This window comes from Melanotaenia boesemani, chromosome 10 (assembly GCF_017639745.1).
Source record: "Melanotaenia boesemani isolate fMelBoe1 chromosome 10, fMelBoe1.pri, whole genome shotgun sequence".
NCBI lineage: Eukaryota > Metazoa > Chordata > Actinopteri > Atheriniformes > Melanotaeniidae > Melanotaenia > Melanotaenia boesemani.
In genome coordinates, this window is record NC_055691.1 from 37,210,108 (window position 1) to 37,235,491 (window position 25,384).

Consider the following 25,384-nt stretch of genomic DNA (forward strand, 5'->3'; position numbering starts at 1 on the left):
CGGTCATTCGTTCGGTCGGCTGGTCGTTTGTTCGGTCAGTAGGTCGGTGGGTCGGTCGGTCGTTCAGTAGGTCGGTCGGTCGGTCGTTTGTTCGGTCAGTAGGTCAGTGGGTCGGTCGGTCGTTCAGTAGGTCGGTCGGTCGGTATTGTTTTTCTCTCCCAGAGTGTGCACATGCACGTGACTGAGATCAAATGTTTTGTAAGTCTTGAGTGGAATTTGCGCCGCAGTAACTTCCTGCTACAGGATACTGTGATAAAAACGTGTGCAGATAAAATGAAAATGAAGGCAGGTAAAAGGTGGGTGTGGTCCAACCTGTGGTTACGGTGCAGAGGGAGGTGGGTGTAGACTGACAAGTTATTGGTGTTACGGCTGGTAGGGTCCCATCAGATACTGTTCTCTAACTTTTTTGTTTTACTGTTTGTCGCCAGTGAAATAGTTTGAAGGTTCAAATCTGAGCATGAAGGCTCGTAATACTGATGCAGATGGAGCTGAGTGCTCGGTGAGTAACCGTGAACTTTCACATAGACCAGATTTGATCTTGGACAAGCTGTAATCAGCTGTCGGGGGAAAGCTGAAGTCCTCCCCGCAGCTTTGTTTCAGCTGGACGGGCAGCATGAAAGACGCCTCACAGGAGCTGCAGAGGAGAACTCATGAAAACTTAATGTGTCCTTATGAATTTTTAAGAAGCCTTGTGCTGGATAGAGATGTAAACAGATGTGCTGATGCTTGGGCGTTGGTGCATCAGCAAAGAAGACCATCATCAGCTGCAGCACACTCACACACACACACACACACACACACACACACACAGTTTCCCTTCGACCTCAGCAGACATCACACTTACTTAAATGAATTTCCAGGAGACTAAACCTGTAACTAAACAAGCTTTATGATCATCTCTTTCTCATCGTTCCCTGACAGAAAGTTAAACTAGCTTAACCTGACTGGCCTGCAGGCCTCCCCAGGAACCTGTCCTCAGGCTGGAACTGGTGCTCTGAGTCTGCCAGTTAACATGTCCGGAGTTTCTAATTCACACTCACATACAGACATGCAGAAATGTTTCCTGTTTTCTCCCTTTTTAAATCAAATTTGACTCCTCTGTCTAATTTCATTTTTTTCTTGGTCTATTTACTTTTATATTTTTAAGGTATCTTATGTGGAAAATAAACTTGTTTTGTACTCATGTAAAATGATGACATCCAGATTTTCCAGAAATGCTCTGAACCAACAAGAAAGACGGGTTTAATTCGGGGGAAACGGTGGAGGATGATGCTTTTAGTTATCCTCCAAACAAAGGTTGTTGTTTGAGTATTTAAGCCAAAGCAGTCGTGACTCAGGTTTTTGTGTTTATCTTGCAGCCATACACCATTTTTACAAGAAGCAGAGGCTGGACTTCCCCTCTGGTGCCAGCTGAAGCCGCCAACCGAAGCCGTGGGGGCTTTACAGGCGTCCGTCAGACCTGCAGAGCCACAGCAGAAGATCCTAACTCTGACTTTCCCTCAGAAGCAGCAGCAGATCCGGCTCGTCTGGATGCATAAACAGGAAGTTCCTGCGTTCAGCAGTTAAACTGTGTTTCACCACTTCTGCTTTATGTGTGCCAACAGCCGGCTGATAAAAAGCAGACTTTGTCCTCTGGTTAAAGGTCTGAAACCAAAGCTGAGCAACATAAGTTTATCCTGGTTTTCTTTCCTTCAGAAACAAAAGTTGTGCATTTTAATCCACCCACATCTTTTTAGGGTGCATACAAATGTTAAAGCACTCTGTAGCTTCTCACACACACACATCTGATTTTTATAGTCAAACGAAGTGGGTCAAGCAAACGTAGAACAGGCTGAACTGTTGATTTTATCGTGTGTGTGTGAAACTGTCGGTTTTCCAGGTGGTCCGAGTTCAGCTGGAAAAGTCTGGTGACTCAAACCCAGGAAGCTCAACACTGCTGGACGAGGATTTTATTGATTTTTTTTTTCTTTTTCAAATATTCAAGTACATGGATTCAAAGATCCGGGACACACAATCAGTGGCAAATACTTTCAAAATGATTAATCCATCACCTCATTTAAGATTCAGCAATAGTTCCTCTTTAACCAACAAAGTTCCCTCGAGCTAAGACACGCGGACCTCTTGTAAACATGATACAAATCAGTCTTTGAATTTTTTGGATTACAAAAAGTAATCTGGTAGAAAAATATCTCTTCTGTCATAGGGTTTTCTCTTTTTACGAATATTTACATGAATACCTCACAGTATAATCTGATCTGAAAAAGTACATACGGTAAAATCAACACTAAACGGTCTAGATGGGGTAAAAGGCCTTTGGTTTTTATGTAAAAATACCAAAACGACAACAAAATAACCAGAAAAAGTCCATTCACTGTCCTGTGTACAACAGCGATGACTGGATTGGAAACTGGTGTGTCAAAGATTGTGGGACACCCGACTTCCACACGCTTCGTTCTTCAGAAAAGTTCAGAACAAAACTGCTGTTACATTTAGGCGTCGCTCCTGAGGATGGCAGGGCCACACAGCCTCCGCTGGACGAAGTACCCCAGAACGATGAGCAGCATCTCGGAGGTGCTGCTGAGGGCCACGATGAAGGGCGCCTGGGACGCGAAGTCCGCCTCGGTCCGTCTGAAGGACAGCTGCATGACAGCGAGGGCCAGCAGGCTGTTCTGGACGCCCACCTCGATGCTGACGGTCTTCCTCTGTGGTGGAGCCAAGCCCGCCCCCTTGGCCAAGACGGCCCCGACCACCAGGCCTAGCAAAGGTACCGTCACACCGACCGCCACAATCTGAGGCTTGACGTTGGCCAGGATGGATGCACCCATTTGGTAGGCCATGAAGATCCCGCCTATCATGAGCACAAGGCTGAAGGGTCGTATGAGCACCAGCAGGACCCGAGTGAGGGCGGGCAGGCGGAGCTTGATCAGCATGCCCAGCGAGATGGGGATGGCAATGAAGAGGAGGGTGCCCAGGATCTTCACAAATGGCACGTGCAGGGCAGCGTGCACGCCCAGCAGCCGGCCATACAGAGCAGAGGACAGAGGCATGGCTGCCGTGGCAACCACTGTGGAGACCAGTGTCATAGAGATGGCCAGGGTGACATCCCCTCCAAGCAGCAGGCTGTACAGGTAGCCGCCCCCTCCGCCCGGGGCAGAGCAGGTGATGACCAGACCCAGAGAGAGCGTTGTGGGCAGTGAGGCCAACCAGGACACACAGTAGGCATATAATGGCATCACCAGGAACTGACCCAGCACCCCTAGGAGCAGGGGCACGGGGCTCTTCAGGAGCCCCCGCAGCACCTCCACCTCCACCTTGCAGCCAAAGGCACACTTGTTGACAAAGATGAGGGGCAGCAAGGCAAATAGCACGGGGTTCTCAGAGAAATGAGACAGGCCACCGGACTGGATGAGCCGGGTGGCCTGGTCATCATTACCAGGCGCCACTCTGATGGAGTAATCCGTCCTCTCCTCGATCAAAACCGGCACCGAGTCCTGGTCCAGGTCCAGCAGCTGTATCTGGAGCTGAGCCGTACCCGGAAACCCGGAGCGGATGCTGATGATGTAGCTCCTGCCGGGTCCTGCGTGGCCGCTGTCCGTCACATTGAGAATGGAGAGGACCTCCGGGTCCAGAGAACGGACTCTCACCGTCTGTTTCCAGCTCTGGCGGCCCTTCCTGCTGGCCGCGGAGCTCCGGTACTGGCTGGAGATTACAATTACTCCCTTCGTGTTTTCAGGAAACTCAAATTCCTGCGACGACCCGTCCCCTATTCTGATGTACCCGCTGCTAACGGCAGTCCGGTTGGTTTCGGTGCTACTGTCCACGGTCAGGTTCCCGGTGGCCCACGCCCGATCTGCTCCAGCGAGAAGGAAAAAACAACAGAATATAAGCAGCGTCCTCATTTTATTGACGTTGAGGGGGCGGAGGAGCGCCACAGAGACACGCTTCACCCCCGCCAGGGCCTCCCAGACGGTGATACCGCCGCCCCGTTACACCGAAACACAACTTCTCATTCTGGTCTCCGGTGGACAAGCTCAGCGTCTTCAGCCGGCTCCTCGTCTCGTCTGGTTCCCATTTTCTGGCTGCCTTTATTCCGGAACCTAAACATCACCCCGCCCTGTCCTGTCGGAGCCGAGCAGTGCAGCGGCAGCCCCGGGAAACTCACACAGGTCCCCCGGTAGTCTACCCGAAGATTAACGGTAGTCTACCCGGAGATTAACGGTAGTCTACCCGGAGATTAACGGGCTGTCGCGGTAAACAAACGCCTCGCCTCGTCTGTCGCTGTTTCGTCTCCCCGGTTGATAAAAACCGAAAGCATTGTAGCTTCTGACGCTTTTTCGCTGCGCGGAGGTGTTGTGGTGAAGTTGGTCCAAGATAAATATCAGTTTTCCGGTCACGACGTATCACAATAAGAGCCCTTTACGTTATAGCATTATGGATAGGCTCTATTTGTCACGTACGCATTACAATACAGTGAAATGTTTTGTTTGTTTTTTCGTTTTTTTTTTACCTGCAAGAAATCAAACCAAACTTTATTTATAAAGCACTTTTCATACAAAAGCAGCCCAAAGTGCTTTACATGATAAAAAACAAAATTTCAATATATTTAAAACCTTTACACACTCAAGTATAAAACATCAAAGTTCAATAATACACACATCTGATCATACTCTTTTTCATACGAACATACATCATCACACCAACAAAGCGCACTTGTACATCCTCCAGCCCTCTATGCACAAACATGAGCTCTGATTTCTAGTCTCTGTCTCTTTAACTGAAACATCAGCATAAAACATAACTGAAGTTAAACATCTGAAGACGAAGGAATAAATCAAAACAGAAAATAAAGATAATATAAACACAAGAGTAGATTAACACATTTTAAAGACCAAACAAAAAGAAGTAGTTCTTATGAAAAGTGGTAAGCATCGTGCAAATTTGTGCAAGACTTAAGTAAGGCTGATTTAACAGGTGAATGGTTTCTGTGGAAAGAAACTTTTCTTAATCCTCTCAGTCTTAGCTCTCAGGCTGTAAAAGCAGGGTGGCTGGTTGAAAACCTTAGTATCCTTCAACCTACAACTTCTTGTGATAGTCCTGCAGGTTGGGTGATGGAGATGCTCTCCATGGAGGTTCTGTAGAAGTTCACCAGCAGCTGAGAAGAGAGTCCTGTCGCTTCACCTTCCTGAGGAAGAAGAGCCCTTGTTGGGCTTCTTCATCAGGTGGGAAGTGTTCAGTCCAGGAGAGGTCAGAGGAAATGTGGATGTCCAGGAACTTCATGCTGTCCACTCGCTCCACTGCCTCTCCGTGGATGCAGTGAGGAGCATGCTCAGTCTTCCTGGACCTCCTGGAACCTACTAGGAAAGGGGTGGCCAATGTCGGTCCTCAACAGCCACAATCCTGCAGGTTTTACATCCATCCCTGCACCGACACACCTGACTTAAAACAAATGAGTAATTGTGCAGATCCTTATAGGCTGTTGGATCCATTTAATTTGAGTCAGGTGTGTCGGTGCAGGGATGCATGGAAAACATGCAGGATTGTGGCTCTTGAGGACCAACATTGGCCACCCCTGGACTAGGACCTCCCTGGTCTTGTTGATAAGAACCAGGTTGTTCCTGGACCAGCATTCTGTGAGACTCCGGACCTCTTCTCTGTAGTGGTCTCATCATTGTTGGATGTGAGGCCCACCACGGTGGGATCGTCTGCAGACTTCCCAGCCATGGTGGTAGGTGGATGGCAGAGCAGTCCTGTTTGAAGAGGGAGGGGCTCTTTGTCTTTTCTCTGTGAGATTGTTGGTCATCTGAAGCCCTCGGGTTCCCCTACAGATGCTCTCCCACCACGACTATTCAAGGGGCTTATTTCCACTGTAGGACCATCGGTTCTTGCTGTGGTTAACAGCAGTCTGTCCTCTGGTCTGGTTCCTAAAGATTATAAGCATGCTATAGTCCAACCTCTGCTCAACAAACCCAGCCTGGATCCCACCATTCTGTATCATTTCCAACCAAATTCCAAACTTCCTTTCATTTAAAAAATCTTAGAGGATTGTTTACACACAGATAAAAGAGTTTTTAGAGGTAAATAATGTTTTTGAGGTCTTTCAGTCTGGTTTTAAGTCTCTTCATAGCACTGAGTCGGCTCTACTGAGAAGTTTGAATGATCTTCTATTAGCTACAGATTCTGGTGTCCATGTGATCTTGGTTTTATTGGATTTAACAGCAGCCTTCAACACAGTGGATCACAACATTTTAATGACCCGTCTGGAACTCTGTGTTGGCATTTGTGCTTCTGTTCTGGAATGGTTCAGGTCCTACTGGTCTGAGAGGACTTTCTCTGTTAAACTGGACCATTTCCAGTAATCACCTGCTCTTCTATCACGTGGTGTCCCCCAGGGGTCCATTCTTGGGCCTTTGCTCTTTTCATTAAACCTCCTTCCCCTCGGGTCAGTTATTAGGAAGCTTTCCATCTGTATGCTGATGACAGTCAGGTCTATGTCTCCCGTAAACGCAAGGACTCTTTTCCCTAGAAAAACTTTTACTCTGTCTTAATAAAGTCAAAGCCTCGATGGCTTTACATTTTCTTCATTTTGATGACAAGAAGACAGAAGTTCTGGTTTTTAGTCCTGGTGCTGGTGGGTCTGCTCCTGTGGACTAGGGTCCTCTGGCACAGGACTGTAAACCTGCTGTCACAAATCTGGGTGTAAAACTGGACAGGGATTTTAATCTAGATGGGGAGATCGGTGCAGTGGTGAAATCTGGCTTTTTCCAGCTGAAGCAACTGCAAAGGCAAAGTGTGTTCTTTCAAAGCAGGACTTCATGCTTTTCTAACAACACGGCTGGATCACTGCAAGGCCTAAAACTCTGGTGTCTGTTAGAAACCTCTGAAACTCTGGTGTCTGTTAGAAATCTCTGAAACTCTGGTGTCTGTTAGAAACCTCTGAAACTCTGGTGTCTGTTAGAAATCTCTGATACTCTGGTGTCTGTTAGAAATCTCTGAAACTCTGGTGTCTGTTAGAAACCTCTGAAACTCTGGTGTCTGTTAGAAATCTCTGAAACTCTGGTGTCTGTTAGAAATCTCTGATACTCTGGTGTCTGTTAGAAATCTCTGAAACTCTGGTGTCTGTTAGAAATCTCTGATACTCTGGTGTCTGTTAGAAATCTCTGAAACTCTGGTGTCTGTTAGAAATCTCTGATACTCTGGTATCTGTTAGAAACCTCTGATACTCTGGTGTCTGTTAGAAATCTCTGAAACTCTGGTATCTGTTAGAAATCTCTGATACTCTGGTGTCTGTTAGAAATCTCTGATACTCTGGTGTCTGTTAGAAATCTCTGAAACTCTGGTGTCTGTTAGAAATCTCTGAAACTCTGGTATCTGTTAGAAACCTCTGAAACTCTGGTGTCTGTTAGAAATCTCTGAAACTCTGGTGTCTGTTAGAAATCTCTGATACTCTGGTGTCTGTTAGAAATCTCTGGTGTCTGTTAGAAATCTCTGGTGTCTGTTAGAAATCTCTGAAACTCTGGTGTCTGTTAGAAATCTCTGAAACTCTGGTGTCTGTTAGAAATCTCTGGTGTCTGTTAGAAATCTCTGGTATCTGTTAGAAATCTCTGAAACTCTGGTGTTTGTTAGAAATCTCTGAAACTCTGGTGTCTGTTAGAAATCTCTGGTGTCTGTTAGAAATCTCTGGTATCTGTTAGAAATCTCTGAAACTCTGGTGTCTGTTAGAAATCTCTGAAACTCTGGTGTCTGTTAGAAATCTCTGAAACTCTGGTGTCTGTTAGAAACCTCTGATACTCTGGTGTCTGTTAGAAATCTCTGGTGTCTGTTAGAAATCTCTGGTATCTGTTAGAAATCTCTGAAACTCTGGTGTCTGTTAGAAATCTCTGAAACTCTGGTGTCTGTTAGAAACCTCTGAAACTCTGGTGTCTGTTAGAAACCTCTGATACTCTGGTGTCTGTTAGAAATCTCTGATACTCTGGTGTCTGTTAGAAACCTCTGATACTCTGGTATCTGTTAGAAACCTCTGATACTCTGGTGTCTGTTAGAAATCTCTGAAACTCTGGTGTCTGTTAGAAACCTCTGATACTCTGGTATCTGTTAGAAATCTCTGATACTCTGGTGTCTGTTAGAAATCTCTGATACTCTGGTGTCTGTTAGAAATCTCTGGTATCTGTTAGAAATCTCTGAAACTCTGGTGTCTGTTAGAAATCTCTGAAACTCTGGTGTCTGTTAGAAATCTCTGAAACTCTGGTGTCTGTTAGAAACCTCTGATACTCTGGTGTCTGTTAGAAATCTCTGAAACTCTGGTGTCTGTTAGAAACCTCTGATACTCTGGTGTCTGTTAGAAACCTCTGATACTCTGGTGTCTGTTAGAAATCTCTGAAACTCTGGTGTCTGTTAGAAATCTCTGAAACTCTGGTGTTTGTTAGAAATCTCTGATACTCTGGTATCTGTTAGAAATCTCTGATACTCTGGTGTCTGTTAGAAATCTCTGGTATCTGTTAGAAATCTCTGAAACTCTGGTGTCTGTTAGAAATCTCTGAAACTCTGGTGTCTGTTAGAAATCTCTGAAACTCTGGTGTCTGTTAGAAACCTCTGATACTCTGGTGTCTGTTAGAAATCTCTGAAACTCTGGTGTCTGTTAGAAACCTCTGATACTCTGGTGTCTGTTAGAAATCTCTGATACTCTGGTGTCTGTTAGAAATCTCTGAAACTCTGGTATCTGTTAGAAATCTCTGAAACTCTGGTATCTGTTAGAAATCTCTGAAACTCTGGTGTTTGTTAGAAACCTCTGAAACTCTGGTGTCTGTTAGAAATCTCTGGTGTCTGTTAGAAATCTCTGATACTCTGGTATCTGTTAGAAATCTCTGATACTCTGGTATCTGTTAGAAACCTCTGAAACTCTGGTGTCTGTTAGAAATCTCTGATACTCTGGTATCTGTTAGAAACCTCTGAAACTCTGGTGTCTGTTAGAAATCTCTGGTGTCTGTTAGAAATCTCTGATACTCTGGTATCTGTTAGAAACCTCTGAAACTCTGGTGTCTGTTAGAAACCTCTGATACTCTGGTATCTGTTAGAAACCTTTGATACTCTGGTATCTGTTAGAAATCTCTGAAACTCTGGTGTTTGTTAGAAACCTCTGAAACTCTGGTATCTGTTAGAAACCTTTGATACTCTGGTATCTGTTAGAAATCTCTGAAACTCTGGTGTCTGTTAGAAATCTCTGAAACTCTGGTATCTGTTAGAAATCTCTGAAACTCTGGTATCTGTTAGAAATCTCTGAAACTCTGGTGTTTGTTAGAAATCTCTGATACTCTGGTATCTGTTAGAAACCTCTGAAACTCTGGTGTCTGTTAGAAATCTCTGGTGTCTGTTAGAAATCTCTGATACTCTGGTATCTGTTAGAAACCTCTGAAACTCTGGTGTCTGTTAGAAACCTCTGAAACTCTGGTGTCTGTTAGAAACCTCTGAAACTCTGGTATCTGTTAGAAACCTTTGATACTCTGGTATCTGTTAGAAACCTTTGATACTCTGGTATCTGTTAGAAACCTCTGAAACTCTGGTGTCTGTTAGAAATCTCTGGTGTCTGTTAGAAATCTCTGATACTCTGGTATCTGTTAGAAACCTTTGATACTCTGGTATCTGTTAGAAACCTTTGATACTCTGGTATCTGTTAGAAACCTTTGATACTCTGGTATCTGTTAGAAACCTTTGATACTCTGGTATCTGTTAGAAACCTTTGATACTCTGGTATCTGTTAGAAACCTTTGATACTCTGGTATCTGTTAGAAATCTCTGATACTCTGGTGTCTGTTAGAAAACTCTGAAACTCTGGTGTCTGTTAGAAACCTCTGAAACTCTGGTATCTGTTAGAAACCTTTGATACTCTGGTATCTGTTAGAAACCTTTGATACTCTGGTATCTGTTAGAAACCTCTGAAACTCTGGTGTCTGTTAGAAATCTCTGGTGTCTGTTAGAAATCTCTGATACTCTGGTATCTGTTAGAAACCTTTGATACTCTGGTATCTGTTAGAAACCTTTGATACTCTGGTATCTGTTAGAAACCTTTGATACTCTGGTATCTGTTAGAAACCTTTGATACTCTGGTATCTGTTAGAAACCTTTGATACTCTGGTATCTGTTAGAAATCTCTGAAACTCTGGTGTCTGTTAGAAACCTCTGAAACTCTGGTATCTGTTAGAAACCTTTGATACTCTGGTATCTGTTAGAAACCTTTGATACTCTGGTATCTGTTAGAAACCTTTGATACTCTGGTATCTGTTAGAAATCTCTGATACTCTGGTGTCTGTTAGAAACCTCTGAAACTCTGGTGTCTGTTAGAAACCTCTGAAACTCTGGTATCTGTTAGAAACCTTTGATACTCTGGTATCTGTTAGAAATCTCTGAAACTCTGGTGTTTGTTAGAAATCTCTGATACTCTGGTATCTGTTAGAAACCTCTGAAACTCTGGTATCTGTTAGAAATCTCTGAAACTCTGGTGTTTGTTAGAAATCTCTGAAACTCTGGTATCTGTTAGAAATCTCTGATACTCTGGTATCTGTTAGAAACCTCTGAAACTCTGGTATCTGTTAGAAACCTCTGAAACTCTGGTATCTGTTAGAAATCTCTGATACTCTGGTGTCTGTTAGAAACCTCTGATACTCTGGTATCTGTTAGAAATCTCTGAAACTCTGGTGTCTGTTAGAAATCTCTGAAACTCTGGTATCTGTTAGAAATCTCTGAAACTCTGGTATCTGTTAGAAATCTCTGAAACTCTGGTGTTTGTTAGAAATCTCTGATACTCTGGTATCTGTTAGAAACCTCTGAAACTCTGGTGTCTGTTAGAAATCTCTGGTGTCTGTTAGAAATCTCTGATACTCTGGTATCTGTTAGAAACCTCTGAAACTCTGGTGTCTGTTAGAAACCTCTGATACTCTGGTATCTGTTAGAAACCTTTGATACTCTGGTATCTGTTAGAAACCTCTGAAACTCTGGTGTCTGTTAGAAACCTCTGAAACTCTGGTATCTGTTAGAAACCTTTGATACTCTGGTATCTGTTAGAAATCTCTGAAACTCTGGTGTTTGTTAGAAATCTCTGATACTCTGGTATCTGTTAGAAATCTCTGATACTCTGGTATCTGTTAGAAACCTCTGAAACTCTGGTGTCTGTTAGAAACCTCTGAAACTCTGGTGTCTGTTAGAAATCTCTGAAACTCTGGTATCTGTTAGAAATCTCTGATACTCTGGTATCTGTTAGAAACCTCTGAAACTCTGGTATCTGTTAGAAATCTCTGAAACTCTGGTGTTTGTTAGAAATCTCTGATACTCTGGTATCTGTTAGAAATCTCTGATACTCTGGTATATGTTAGAAACCTCTGAAACTCTGGTGTCTGTTAGAAATCTCTGAAACTCTGGTGTTTGTTAGAAATCTCTGATACTCTGGTGTTTGTTAGAAATCTCTGATACTCTGGTATCTGTTTGAAATCTCTGATACTCTGGTATCTGTTAGAAATCTCTGAAACTCTGGTGTCTGTTAGAAATCTCTGAAACTCTGGTGTCTGTTAGAAATCTCTGATACTCTGGTGTTTGTTAGAAATCTCTGAAACTCTGGTGTTTGTTAGAAATCTCTGAAACTCTGGTGTTTGTTAGAAATCTCTGAAACTCTGGTGTCTGTTAGAAATCTCTGAAACTCTGGTGTCTGTTAGAAATCTCTGAAACTCTGGTGTCTGTTAGAAATCTCCGTCCCATCTGCAGCTGGTGCTGCAGCTCGTCTGCTGACTGGAACAGCAAAGAGAAGCACATTTATCCAGTTTTAGTCACACTGCACGGGTAGTCTGTTCATTTTAGGTCCATTTTAAAATCCCTTTATTTGTCTTTAAGTCTTTAAATGACGCCCTGCCCTACCTCTCTGAGCTGTACACATGTACTCCCCCTCCTGGTTCCTCCTGTCCCTCCGGTCAGCGGATCATCTGCTCCTGGAGGTGCTGAGGGCCGGAGGAAGCTCAGAGGGGACCAGGTCTTTCTGACCAGAGCTGCAGGTCAGACCCGCTTCATCACTGTCCGGTTTTAAAGCCCTTTTAAAGTCCCGCCTCTTTCACTGGCGTTCCACCCAGCATGAGTTTGCTTTTATTGCGTCTATTGTTTGTATTTGTCTTGGATTCTATTTAATGTTTTAATGTTTTATTGTTTTTAGTTATTTTATGTTCTGCACTTTGTTCAGTGGCTGCCGTTGTAAAGTGCTTTATAAATAAAGTTGGCTTGGCTTAGGGCCTGCGGCGTTCCAGCGGTGAGGATCAGTGGTGAAGATGCTGACTTCCCTATCGTCACCATCTGGCCCTGTTGGTGAGAAAGTCCCGGATCCACTCAGGGGCCCACAGTGGTTCACCTTGATTGCCAGTCTGGAGACTTGAACCTAGGTCCTGGTCCCCAGTCCAGCTCTCAGGAGATATTTTTGTATTTTCCCGCTATAATAATAATAATAATAAAGGTCTTTAAATTTAGCATATGCCTACTTCGAACTAATTAACTTATTAAAATGACTAAATACAGTCATGGAGGATATTTTCACCTTTTATGTGCAAAATCATAAATACAAATTTTATTTTATTTTATTCATTCCAATTTGTCAGAACTCGGTGGATTTCATGATATTAAACTACAGTTAAATGTCATTTTATCATCTATTTATATAAATTCATAATAATTCTTAGAAATTTATAGAATAGATTAAAATAGATTAGATTAGAATAGACATCCCTTAATGAATTAGCTGACACATCCCTTGCTTGGTAGAAAGTGGTGAAGCTATTGGGTGCATTTATTTCTAATGAGAGACCACATCCTGCCTCTCTCTGAGTAACCGTGGCAACCTTGACGCAGCTTCTCAGTAATCCAATACGAGAGGCCCACAGCCCAGCTCCACCCCCCAGACATGAGGAGGGGTGCTCACATGTCAGAGGGAACACCGTGATTTCTATTTCCACTTGGGGGGGCAACGAGGGATTACCCATGTCACATTATAACACAGGAGGGCATACATTAACTCAGAAGCAGACCAGAAACAAACGAGGAAAAACAGAATAACTTACAAATATAAGCTCCAGCTAACAGCCACCGAGCAGCTTCCTGGTGTAAGAAAAGTTCTAGAAAACCAAAGAGGTGCGATCAGACTGGTGAAAGCTGTGGTTTGACAACATTTCACTCATCAATTATTCAGCGTTCAGCTCCTTAAACTCCACCAGTTTCTCTCTGCTGCCTTTAAACATGTTGCTCCTCTTACTGCCATTAATCCAGTGTCACTCTCAGTTTCTGTTACCTGGCCTTTAATCTCTGGAGTGTCCCATGACAAAGACCTATCATGTTCACCTCCCTCCCTGAACAGCTTCCTGTTACAAACCAGTGAGCTGAGCTTATTTGTCAAACACCAGCAGGAAACCTGAGGCTCATGTGCTGTGTTGAAGGGGAACTCCATCCTGTCAGCATCCTTTTTATACTAACCTCCTGCTCGGACTCACATATTTAAAAGCCATTTTCCTTTTGTAACGTGCAGCTTTGTTTCCCAGCGGTGGGTCAGTGAGGTCACCGCAGGCTTTTCTCTCTCCGGGACAGCTTGTTCGTCCTCTCCTGTGTTTCCATGTCCTCCTCCTGTCACCATGGCTAAGTCAAGGCTTCCAGAAGAAAACAAGGCGGGGGGGTCCACGGAGGAAACACTGCATGCCAGACAACCTGCTGGTTGTGCACGCTCTCTGACATTTCATGGAGCGACAGCTCATGTTGTTAGGCCACCAGGCTGGCACGTTTCGTGCCTGGCTCTGATGCCGCTTCCCTCCACGGGCGGGCTTATTTACCCACGGTACAGCCATTTCCCTTGTGACTTATTTCATAAACAAGAGGAGGGAGATGGGGCCGGGAAACACGAGGAATGCAAAATTACCGCTCTTTGTTTCTCATTAATGAGAAATTACAGAAATATTTTCTGTTTCTGACGCAGTTTCATCGGTTTACTCACAGCAGCTTGTTTGTCCACCGTCTGAATATTCATGAAGCAGATGTTCTGAGATCACCAGCAGCATGATGACTAAACCAAAAGCACGGTCCTGGTGAGCACAGGGCTCCAGTCATCCGGGCAGGATGGAGCAGCCTCACATTACAGGAAAAACTCGGATGGCTTCCCACTTCTGGTGCCACCAAGTTAAAGAACCCAACGAGAACTGCAGAGGAGGGAAAACCAGGAAAGGGATGAAGGTTGTTGATTCCAAGAGAATCACATGACCCAGTTATGAATACTGTTTAATGAAGACTACAAATACCAGAAGATAAAGACTAATTATTATTATTATATGTATGTTTTTAGCGTCCTGTTATTGAGACGGGGGGGGGGGGGGGGGGGGGGGGGGGGGTCTTTTTGCCATTAGAGCTTCTAACTCAAAACTAGCAATAATTAGCAAAAGTAAGATGAGCCTGGTTTGTCCTTTTCATTGGGATTGCTTTTGTGGTGAGGGCTGTTTTTGTCCAGTGATCTTACCGGCCTGAACGGTTTCCAAACCAGGACACAGAGATCTTCTAAACCACTCGGTTAATGATCTGTGAGCCACGCTGGCGGCTGCTGAAGCACCTCGGTTTCCTGGGAAGAGCGAGGCACTGTCTGTGGATATAGTGACATTTTCCTGAAGGATCCATTATCGTTCCAAGATATTTAAAATGACGGACTTGCTCCACATCCTGGACGTCCTGCCGACTCTGTCCCCCTCTCTCCCACTGCCTCTAACAGGCTGGCAAACCACAGGTTGGGACCCGGTCGCTAGAACAAGCTGCACCTCAAGTCTCAACTAAACGCTGACTCAGTAGTTAATTACTGTGTTAATAGTGTGTTTATTATGTGTAAGTACAATGACCTTTTCCTGCATTACTGTAATAACATTTAGCTGATAACTCTCACACGTTTTAACTCGAGTGGTGTTTTTATTGAAGACCGTTTGCGGATTTTAACCTTATTTTTTTAACTTTTCATGTTTTCTAAGGCGTTAAGTGGAATTTTGTTTTTCCAGTCCCTCGGCTCTTTTCGACCAAACAAGAAAATGTCATTGTAAGTTCAGTTCTGCAACCATTTATCTCTGCAACATGGAGGCTTTTATTCTATTTAAATCAACATCAGTACTGTTCGGTATACGTGTATTTATTTAGTTAAGATTGTTTTCATTTGCTAAATCATTCCAGTAACAGCCGGATTTAATGTTTCTGGAATGTTATCGGATACCATTTCTTTTCCTTCCATGCTGTGGTAAGCTTTTATTCGTCTATCATCTCATTTCTTTACAGACTAATTAAGATTTTTTTTTTTATCAAACATTTAGCTAACGGGGCAAAAGTTTGACACTTACTGGACTTGGGGCTAAAATATCTGATGTCATGTTTTAACCAGTGAAAGCAGGTTTAAAAGGTTTTATTTTAAGGAAATTCCAGAAGTTGAAAAGTCTTTATTCTTCATGCTTTGGGTCCCATCTACAGCAGCTTCAGAGGCTCATCACATCAAATGGACGCAAGTGTTTCTGAGGGAACTGTTTTATTTCCATAGGAGAAATATACAAAAGAAAAAGTGCTGAGAAGTCGGCAGAACTTGAATATAAATAAATCACCCCTCTGTTAAAATAGAGAAGAAAGAGCTAACTCAGAGCTGCTCGGTCATCGTGGGTCCCTGCTCTAACAATCCTCAGACTGTTCAGGAGGGAGCCGAGACGGGTGGGATATTTAGAAAGAAAAGAGCCTTCCAACAATATCTGAACAGGTTTTGGCTTAAATTAAACCAGCAAAAGCCGTAACCACAGATGTGATCAGGCTACAGATGGAGAGATTATAAGCCGATGGAAACCAGAGCTCACCTTCTCAACAGTCAGGCACTGGTGGAAGAAGCATCTTTGCTAACATCTGCATCCCAAATAAGGCATCGAAAGCAAAAAGGCTGAGCACAAGCATGAAAAATAAAAACAAATATAAATATCCATCATGGAAGCAAATATCACCCACAGAGGAACGAGGGATTGTCTTCTCTTTACCGCATTTCAGCTAAACTGTGAGGTTCGGATGAATCTGATGAGGGAAGAAGACTTAAATATATTAGTGTCTAAGCATGTCCCATTGAAACCTTCTCTCCTTCCTCCTGCAGAATCATCATTTCCCACTGAAAATTACCCAGAAAACACACAAACACACACGAAGAACCCACAGCAGCTCATTAGAACTCATTTTTATCCTTAAAGTTTATAAAATGTGTTTGTTTTTGTACAAAGTTTACACCCAAAAGGCCGAGAATTAAGAGAAGTGAAGAGAAAGAGCGATGAAATAAGATGGAGATGGACTGAAACAGGAAGGTGAACCAGAGAGAACTTTCTACCCTCTCAGGTGATGATTTCTAGCTGCTGTGTGTTTCTTTACAGGGCAGAGGGGATGATAATCAATAGACTTATTAAGTCCTCTCAGTAGGAACAGTTCATTTGCAAAACAATTCCCGTTGCCACCGTAGTCACAAACTGGTCTGCAAGCAGCCGTCAGCTGGTCACCTCCTGCTGCCGCCTTCAGTTTCGCAGCGCTGCCAACCTGAGGGGGAAAAATGGAGAATTTACGGGATCTGTGACACCGGCACAAACTCAGATGATCAATAGTTTCTGGACCATCCATTCTACACCAGACCAGTAAAAACCTTCCAATCACAAACTGTGTGAAGCTGGAAGTTTAAAATGTTTGAAATATTATTTTTAACTACAAAATAGCAGCAGATTTAATCTAAGCCGTTCTGCCAGCAATTATTAAAAAGACAAACTTTGAAGATCAATTTTAGTATCATGTCAGTCGGTTTCCCAAATTATATTCAAAATATTGTCATAATATCCACTCATCCATCCATCCATCCATCCAGCCATCCATCCATCCACTCATCCATCCACTCATCCATCCATCCATCCATCCACTCATCCATCCATCCATCCACTCATCCACTCATCCATCCATCCATCCACTCATCCATCCATCCATCCATCCATCCACTCATCCATCCATCCATCCATCCATCCACTCATCCATCCATCCATCCACTCATCCATCCATCCATCCATCCATCCACTCATCCATCCATCCATCCATCCACTCATCCATCCATCCATCCATCCATCCATCCATCTATCCATCTATCCATCTGGAGGCGGGTCGCGGGGGCAGCTGCCTAAGCAGGGAAACCCAGACTTCCCTCTCCCCGGCCACATTCACCAGCTCATCCGGAGGGATCCCGAGGCGTTCCCAGGCCAGCCGAGAGATATAGTCTGTCCAGCGTGTCCTGGATCTTCCCCGGGGCCTCTTTCCGGTGGGACGTGCCCAGAACACCTCACCAGGGAGGCGTCCAGGAGGCATCCTAACCAGATGCCCGAGCCACCTCATCTGGCTCCTCTCGATGTGGAGGAGCAGCCACTCTACTCTGAGCCCCTCCCGGATCACCGAGCTTCTCACCCTATCTCTAAGGGAGAGCCCGGCCACCCTGCGGAGGAAACTCATTTTGGCCGCTTGTATTCACAATCTTGTTCTTTCAGTCACTACACACAGCTCATGGCCATAGGTGAGGGTAGGAACGTAGACCAACCGGTAAATCGAGAGCTTTGCCTTTTGGCTCAGCTCCTTCTTCACCTTGACAGACCGATGCAGAGTCCACATCACTGCAGACGCTGCACCGATCTGCCTGTCGATCTTCCGCTCCATCCTTCCCTCACTTGTGAACAAGACCCCGAGATACGTGAACTCCTCCACTTGGGGCAGGACCCTATTGGACCCTAATCCTGAGGCCACCGAACAGGATCCCCTCGACACCTCGGCTGCACCTAAAAATTCTGTCCATAAAAGTTATGAACAAAATCGGTGACAAAGGGCAGCCTTGGCGGAGTCCAACCCGCACTGGAAACCATTCTGATTTACTGCCTGCGATGTGGAACAAGCTCTGACACCGGTCGTACAGGGACCGAACAGCTTGTACAAGTGGGTCCGGCATTCCATACTCCCGGAGTACCCCCCTACAGGAGTCCTCAGGGGACACGGTCGAATGCCTTCTCCAAGTCCACAAAACACATGTAGATTGGTTGGGCAAACTCCCATACCCCCTCAAAGACCCTGTAGAGCTGGTCCACTGTTCCACGACCAGGACGAAAACCACACTGCTCCTCCTCAATCTGAGGTTCGACTATCCGACGGAACCTCCTCTCCAGCACCCCTGAATGGACCTTACCAGGGGAGGCTGAGGAGTGTGATCCCCTGTAGTTGGAGCACACCCTCCGGTCCCCCTTTTTTAAGAGGGGGACCACCACCCCAGTCTGCCAGTCCAGGGGAACCGTCCATGTGATGCAGCTGAGGTGTGTCAACCAAGACGGCTCTACAGCATCGAGAGCCTTAAGGAACTCCGGGCAGACATCATCCACCCCCCGGCCTTGCCACCGAGAAGCTTTTTAACCACCTCAGCCGGCGCAGAAATGGGAGAGCCAGCAGCAGCTACCCCAGACTCTGCTTCCTCATCGGAAGACGTGTTGGTGGGATTGAGAAGGTCTTCGAAGTATTCCCTCCACCGCCTCACAACGTCCCCAGTCTAGGTCAGCTGCCCCCCATCCCCACTGTACACAGTGTTGACGGAGCACTGATCAGTTGACAGCTCCGCCCCTCTCTTCACCCGAGTGTCCAGAACATGCGGCATGGCTCCAGAGGGGGGCCCCGGTGACCCACGTCTGGGCAAGGGAAACCTGGGTTCGTGATTTGACTCATCATAGGGGTCTGCTGAGCCATTGTTAATATCCACAAATAAAAACCTCAAATGTCTAATTGTTTCAAAAACCAAAATAGATTCAGTTTGTGGCAAAGCGAAAACAACAAATACTTTTACAAAGCTTTAGTGATTTTTTCCCCACGGTTTAGTGGAACTGTGGTTAAAACACCACCTGAAAGATGGTCATTCTGCATAGTAAATATGTGAAATCACAGCAAGAGTCCTGAAACAAAACAACTTTAAGTTGTTACTCCACACTCACATGAAACAGGCTTCTGTCCCACAAACTTATAATATCAAGATAAACAGCTTTTAACCTTTCTTTTTTTTTAAAAATAATGTAAAGCAGCAGCTGTCAACACCCAACAAGTTAGAGCTTGTGATGAATAACGATAACCGGACCAGCTGGGATCTTAATGTCCCAAAAGAAAAGAACTGATTATAGATTCCAGGAAGAACTGATGAGCTGCAGCCCAGCATCATTCATGGTGACACTGGAAGTTTCAGACAGTTCCATGTATTTAGGAACCGGTTCGACTCCGAGCTTAAATCTGATCAGAACTCAGTCTGTTGTAGAGAAAGCTCAACAAAAGCTCCACTTGATCCCAAAACTCACTTCTTTTACTGCGTCTGCAACCATTTCACGTCGTCTTTTATCGTTCTTTTATTGAAAGGAGATTTTCTGGTTTATCTGTGAGGGACCAGAACAGTCTGAAGATCCGCTTCAGAACCAGCGGAGTCCAGTTCGCAGGTCTGACCTGTCAGACCAGGAGCAGCTGGTCCAGAGAGTAGATAAGATCATGAATAAATCCAACCCCCCCTGCTTTTTGTGACGTCTGGACGGTGCTGACTTGCCCCCCAGGAGAACAAACGGATGCTCAGACTTCTGCATTTTAAATGATTTGAATGACCTTTGACAGCGATCCAGATCCGGCCCCGTTTACAGGTCCTGTTTATATAAGTATTATATTTTAGACTGATACCAGGCTCTTATGTTGATTGATGATTAATGGCGTGCTAACTGTTTTTTTTCTGAACTGTGTCCTGAAATCTGCTTGTGGGCTCGTTTTTTAAAAAATCTTTATATGGAAAGACTGCAAACAGAACCTCCCGTCAGGCAGAAATAAAGTTGATTGAAGTGTTAATTTCCATCGAAAATGATCTTTACTTACATGCAACATTTGCTGAGAGCTCTTGCTTAACTTTCACAAAAAAAAATCCTTCAAATTATTTAATGTATTAAAAACTTTGACAAGGAATAAACATTTTGCAGCGACTTTGTCCTGCAAACAAAGTTTTTATTAAAAGGATTATTATTTATTTTTTTTTATTTATATGAAGTTACTATATTTCTAAAAATAAAGCAGAGTTTAAAGATGGCATAATCTCTGGATCCTTCTGAATCTTAATAATCATTTACACTGAATCTGCTAAAGGCATTTTTTACGTAAATGAAATATTATGTGTTTTTTAAAGCCTGACCATCAAACTAGCTCATATGAAGTCTGGGCTCTGGAACCAGGATTCTGCTTTTGTACAGCAAACCATGAAAATGATGCAGCTGTTACTTGTTCGGCTGCTGCCTAAAACCAGGAGCCAGTTTTCCTCCTTCAGCGTGACACTAAAAGCTAAATCTCTTCTTACCAAACAACCTTACACGGTGTCGTACAGAATCTGGGAAAAGATGTCTGTGGTTGAGGAGAACAGAGCATTTGTTGCTTTGTTAAGAGTTTTTCAGCTAATAAATTCTACAGTTTTCAAACTGCTATAATTTCACACAAACCTTTAGAGAAATGGGAGAAACAGATATTGCTCATTTTATTTTTATGCCCACAAACTAACTGGACAGCGACTGAATGATGATCATTTCTGAGAGGCTTCAAAGTTCATCATGTTAGCAAAGTTTTCTTGAAATAACATTAATCTGGTGGTAAAATAAGAAAGCTGCAGACTGCCCGTGTTCTACACACACCAGAAAACTTTAATAAACAAACTCATTTCTAGTCATATTCATAAACCACTGCTTTCCTCTAACGTGGCTCGGCCCGCTGCATTCTGTCCAGGCAGATGTTGCAGCATAAAATGAAGAGACTGGTCCTTACCGTCGAGACAGCTGGTCCTCCTTCTCCTGGCTCCGTGAGCTCTCTGCACCGATTGACGTAGCACCGGCCGGCAGCTGGTTGAGTTGATCCATCACCTCCAGGCCGCTCTCTTCTGCTATCTGATGGATCAGGTCATCCACTTGCTCCTGAGGCGTGGTCAGTGTCATTGCTGAGCTCATGGAGTCTTCCATCACCTGGTGCAGGAAAAAGAGGGGACAGGACACAGAAAAGTCTCCGTTAGACTCGCCCGCAGGTGGACGGGAACGGGAGCTGTGAGGTTAGAAAGTCACTCACGGAGGTGTGGACGTCAAGGTTCTGAACTTGGCTTTCAAACTTATCCATTACTGCAGAGACTTTCTGGAGATCCATGGAGTTCAGAGCTTTGTCCAGGGCCTTTGTCACCTGGCCCATGTTTTTAGTCACCTGAAGGTAAAAATGAGATCCATCTATAATGAATTTTGTCCCAGTAAGGCTGACAATTATCTAAAGTTCTCCAATCTTCCCTAAACAGGTGAGTGAGAATAAAAGAAGTTACTTCATCATCCTGTATTTTAAACACTGAAAAGGGTCTTTTATGCAGAGCAGCATCTACTGGTGAGATGAACAGTAACTCACGGCCTTCATGGTGACAGCCGTTTGGACTTTCGAGGCCACCGCATCCACTCGTGACGCCATGCGCAGCCAATTAAGGCCTTCGTTTTTTTTCCGTATGGCGTTCTCTGCATAGACTCTGGCACATTCCACATTTTTCTGCTGCAGAGCCTGTTGATGACAGAAAATGTCAACACTCTTCTTCTGTGGTATATCTTTTCATTTCCATACGCACGTGTAATATGTATGAGTGGAACATGAGTCCTAATTATCTTGTCTCAACGCTATTCAGGAGCTTACTCAGGGGCAACTAAGAAAAAAATCTAAAAAACATCTAAAACTTTTTTTAAAAAGTTGAATGATATGTTCTAAAACACATCATTCATAACTGTTGTATGGCAAATATTTTTATCATTTCGTTAATGAGAAACTTCTTAATTATGCAAACTATTACTTTTGTTTTGAGCATGTGGGTCATCAGCAAGTTTTACTTCAATGAATAAGAGTGTTCGTGAAAAACATGTTGAGGAATCTGCTGTTTTGTCTTCATTAACGTTTTTGTTTTAGTTCTCTATCTGAAAAGCAAACATCAGAAAGAGACGCTCCTCACACCCAACACTTTGCTAATCCACCACAACAGAGTTTTAAGAACTTTTTTACACAACAGAAAGTTGGTTATTTATATTGTAGAAATCATTTAGGTTTCATTAAGGACGAAAAATTCCTTTTGTGGTAATGACTGTTTTTTGTTGACAGTGTTGGTCTGTTTTATATTTTAATCTAACCCATTAACTAACCCGATGAATAAAAACAAACTGCAAACATCATAACTAGCACACTGTAATATTTGAACCAACATGCATTTACATCATTAGGAAAGTTGCCTAATGACGCTGCAGCTCTTAAAATCGTTATTAAGTAATTATTAACACGTTCATTACACCAAGACCACTCAATGTCCAGAGTGAAAGCTGTGCTGCCCCCTGCTGGCAAATGTGAGCCACTTCCTGTGTTATATTCCAGCAAAATGTGAAAAAAGGTGGCTCCAGATGTGCTGTTGTCTACTAAATAAAAATATCTAAAATACTCCTCCAAGCCACTGTCTTTCTTTAGGCCAGTACATGGGGGGCATTATTTTTGACTTAGAAACTCTAATTGCTAAATGACCCTAAATCCTAACCCCCCGGCAGACAGATGGATGGATGGACGGACAGATGCTGCCGAATACATGACCTAACTTGGGGAAGGTAATAACAAATGCAAGGGAAAAAAATCTATACAGAATCTATCTCCACGTCTCGCTGCTGAAAGCATCTCCTCCTCAGAGGAAGAATGATTTCCGGATTACATCCAGACGAGTAAGGAAGAGAGGGAAGCATAAATCTGAGCGCAAAGAAGCCACTTACCAGAAAAAGACTTAAAAGCACTTCACAGACCCCACCCAAAGCTCATCGTCACACTCTACTTTACAGCTACAGAGATTGCACATCTCCCTATTCAATGTCATCTGTTTGAGAAAAAACAAACAAAAAACTAATATAAAAAGATTTGAAAGGTTTAAATTATTGTTGTTGGACTGGACAGTCTAATCCGTACTATAAGTGCCACTTAGCAGACGGGTGGATGGATGGAGACTCCAAACCTCAAGCAGATAAAAGGCTAAATGCTTTACATTGTTTACTTCGTGGAAACAGAGAGTAATGAAACAAGAGTACTGTTGGTTAGTTCGGTGGGTCCCAACGTGGGGGTCCCCCAAAGAGCACAGAGGGTCCCTGAGACTTTGCATATCCAGAGTCATTGTGCTTAATGTCCACGCATGGTCCCTACTTTAAGAAAAAAAAGTGTGGCTCTATGTGTGGCTCTCTATTTATGGTGAGAATCTCACTTTTGAAGGCATAAAACCATCAGGGTTTTAGCACAGGGTGAGGCAGGGGGTCCGTGGCTTTTTAGTATTTGCATGAAGGGGGTCCAAAAGGAAAATAGGTTGGGAACCGCTGGGCTACACAATTTCAACCACATTATTAAAAGAAGCTGTTGTTTGCTTTCTGCTGCCTTTTATTCTGTTTCTGATTTATGGAGATATTTGTGTGCATTTCAAAAGTGACTGCAGAAACGCACACAAAGAATAATGAGCATAAAAGAAAAAAAGGCATTACAGATTGCTGCGAGGACATTCAGTCTGTTATGTGGCAGCAGAGTGGTCTTATGCTTGACTCACCTTTTTTACTTTAGCCTGCTCCTTTTCAGAGTCTTTCTCTGCTTTCTTAGCCAGACGCTCAAGCTGCTTGGACGTGAACTATTATCAAGAAGAAAAAGAAAACTATTGATGAGTAATTAACAACTGACCAGCTGAAATAGATAAATATCTTCTCTGAAGGAACATACCTTCAGCTGGAAGATTGTGTCTGAATGACAAAGACAGAATCAGAAGAACAGAGCGTTAAACATGCAAACAGTCCCCCCAAAAACTCAAAACTTATAATTATTCATTTTTTAAAACATTCTGCATCACTGCTTCCAGTTTGCGGTTATGTATACGCTGAAAATGCTGTACCACAGACAAACTGTGTTCAGGTTTTGACTCATGTTAGTGTCGAAGGGCAGCGAGGAAAATTATTCATATTTGGTGAGAAGGACATCAATTCAATGATTTTTCAGATTATTTGAGATTTGCAGATACCTTGGGTCAAGAGTGGCTTTTCTTTAGGAACACATCGAAGAAGAAGATAACATCTGAAGATATTTTCTTTTCGATAACTGTAAATTCTCTACTGAGAATTTGGCAATCCAATTTCCCCCTTCAGGATTAATAAAGCTAAACCTGAGCTAATCTAAAAGTAAACTTTTTAAATGAAATTTATCATGACCCAATAAAAAAACAAACAAACAAAAAAACATGAAAGACAATGTACTGCTTTGAGGAATCCTTGCCCTCTACATGGTGAATATTACAACTGTAAGTACACCTGAAATAAAAAAAGCCAACCCTTGCTCCACAGGTATTTCTGTGTATTTTGACCAGTGGATACAAATCAAACCCACCTGAGGTTAATTTAAGGTTTATTAGAACTTTGTAAAATAATAAGCTTATAAAAAACTTTTTAAATACATAAATAAATGAAGAAACATGATCTCTGACCACAACAAGGGACTTGATCTGCAATGTTTTTCAGAAGAAAAAATGACTAAAACTATAAATTAATGTAAATTTAAAGTAAAATATTGTTTTATTTGACTTATCTGTAGGATATTTGTAAAGTCTCTAAATGTAAAGATAGATGTAACGTGTCATAAATGATCAATGTGTCACTTGGATGCCAAAAGTCTACTGATTTTGTAAATTACAAATTCGTGAGTGGAAATTTCAGGAAGTGTCCGTTGAAGATCAGTTAGAGATCAAATTTTAAAAGGGGTGTAACATTCCTGCATGTCTTAGTCATTTGCTAATAATAGAGTCAACGTCAGGACGCGTTACAAAAACACATATAATCAGATCAAATATAACTTTTATCTTCAATATAGCAATTGCAGTTACTGATTGACTAAATGAGCTGAAAATTACACAAGGTTTGACAGCCAGAAGCTAACCGGGCTAGGCTCCCACCCAAGCTAACATTCTAACGTTTGCTATGAGTCGTTATATTAATTGTACATTTAAAAGCAAAGTCTTACTCCATACAGACATGTGGTCCAGTTGATAAAACACGACATACCCTCCATGTTGTTATGACTATGGTACCAAACAATGACGGAAAATACGTTTCTCTGTTCTTCAACAACCTAGTTCTGAGTTGTTTTGGTTATACCGTGTTTCTTCCTGGGTCCACAGTTGTCACGTGACCAGAATTTCAGCTCTTCTTCTTCTTCTTCTTCTTCTTTTTCTTCTTCCCGGACTATTTTCTCAGTT

General features: G+C 43.3%; 2 protein-coding genes across 3 annotated transcripts; both read right to left on the bottom strand.

Moving 5' to 3' along the window:
- Positions 1-1,934: 1,934 nt before the first annotated feature.
- Positions 1,935-4,376, bottom strand: slc10a3 (solute carrier family 10 member 3). Its single transcript, XM_041996667.1, has one exon. It carries the CDS (start codon positions 3,897-3,899, stop codon positions 2,490-2,492), a length of 1,410 nt encoding a protein of 469 aa, XP_041852601.1. The 5' UTR covers positions 3,900-4,376; the 3' UTR covers positions 1,935-2,489.
- Positions 4,377-15,537: 11,161 nt separating this feature from the next.
- Positions 15,538-25,331, bottom strand: chmp1a (charged multivesicular body protein 1A). Of its 2 annotated transcripts, none has more exons than XM_041996669.1 (7): positions 25,191-25,331; positions 23,863-23,882; positions 23,696-23,773; positions 21,502-21,648; positions 21,181-21,309; positions 20,887-21,080; positions 15,538-16,587 (listed from the first exon to the last, which is right to left on the bottom strand). In XM_041996669.1, exons 1-7 carry the CDS (start codon positions 25,195-25,197, stop codon positions 16,566-16,568), a joined length of 597 nt encoding a protein of 198 aa, XP_041852603.1. In that variant the 5' UTR covers positions 25,198-25,331; the 3' UTR covers positions 15,538-16,565. The 2 variants fall into 2 exon arrangements, with proteins under 2 accessions (XP_041852603.1, XP_041852602.1); XM_041996668.1 differs by having other exon boundaries at positions 25,150-25,327.
- Positions 25,332-25,384: the final 53 nt, after the last annotated feature.

Bases quoted from the DNA above. Each gene is read 5' to 3' on its own strand.
- slc10a3 (XM_041996667.1), bottom strand. From the start codon at position 3,899: ATGAGGACGCTGCTTATATTCTGTTGTTTTTTCCTTCTCGCTGGAGCA.
- chmp1a (XM_041996668.1), bottom strand. The intron at 23,774-23,862 runs GTATGTTCCTTC...TCTTGATAATAG, and splicing joins ACACAATCTTCCAGCTGAAG to TTCACGTCCAAGCAGCTTGA. The intron at 21,081-21,180 runs GTGAGTGACTTT...TTCCTGCACCAG, and splicing joins ACCTTGACGTCCACACCTCC to GTGATGGAAGACTCCATGAG.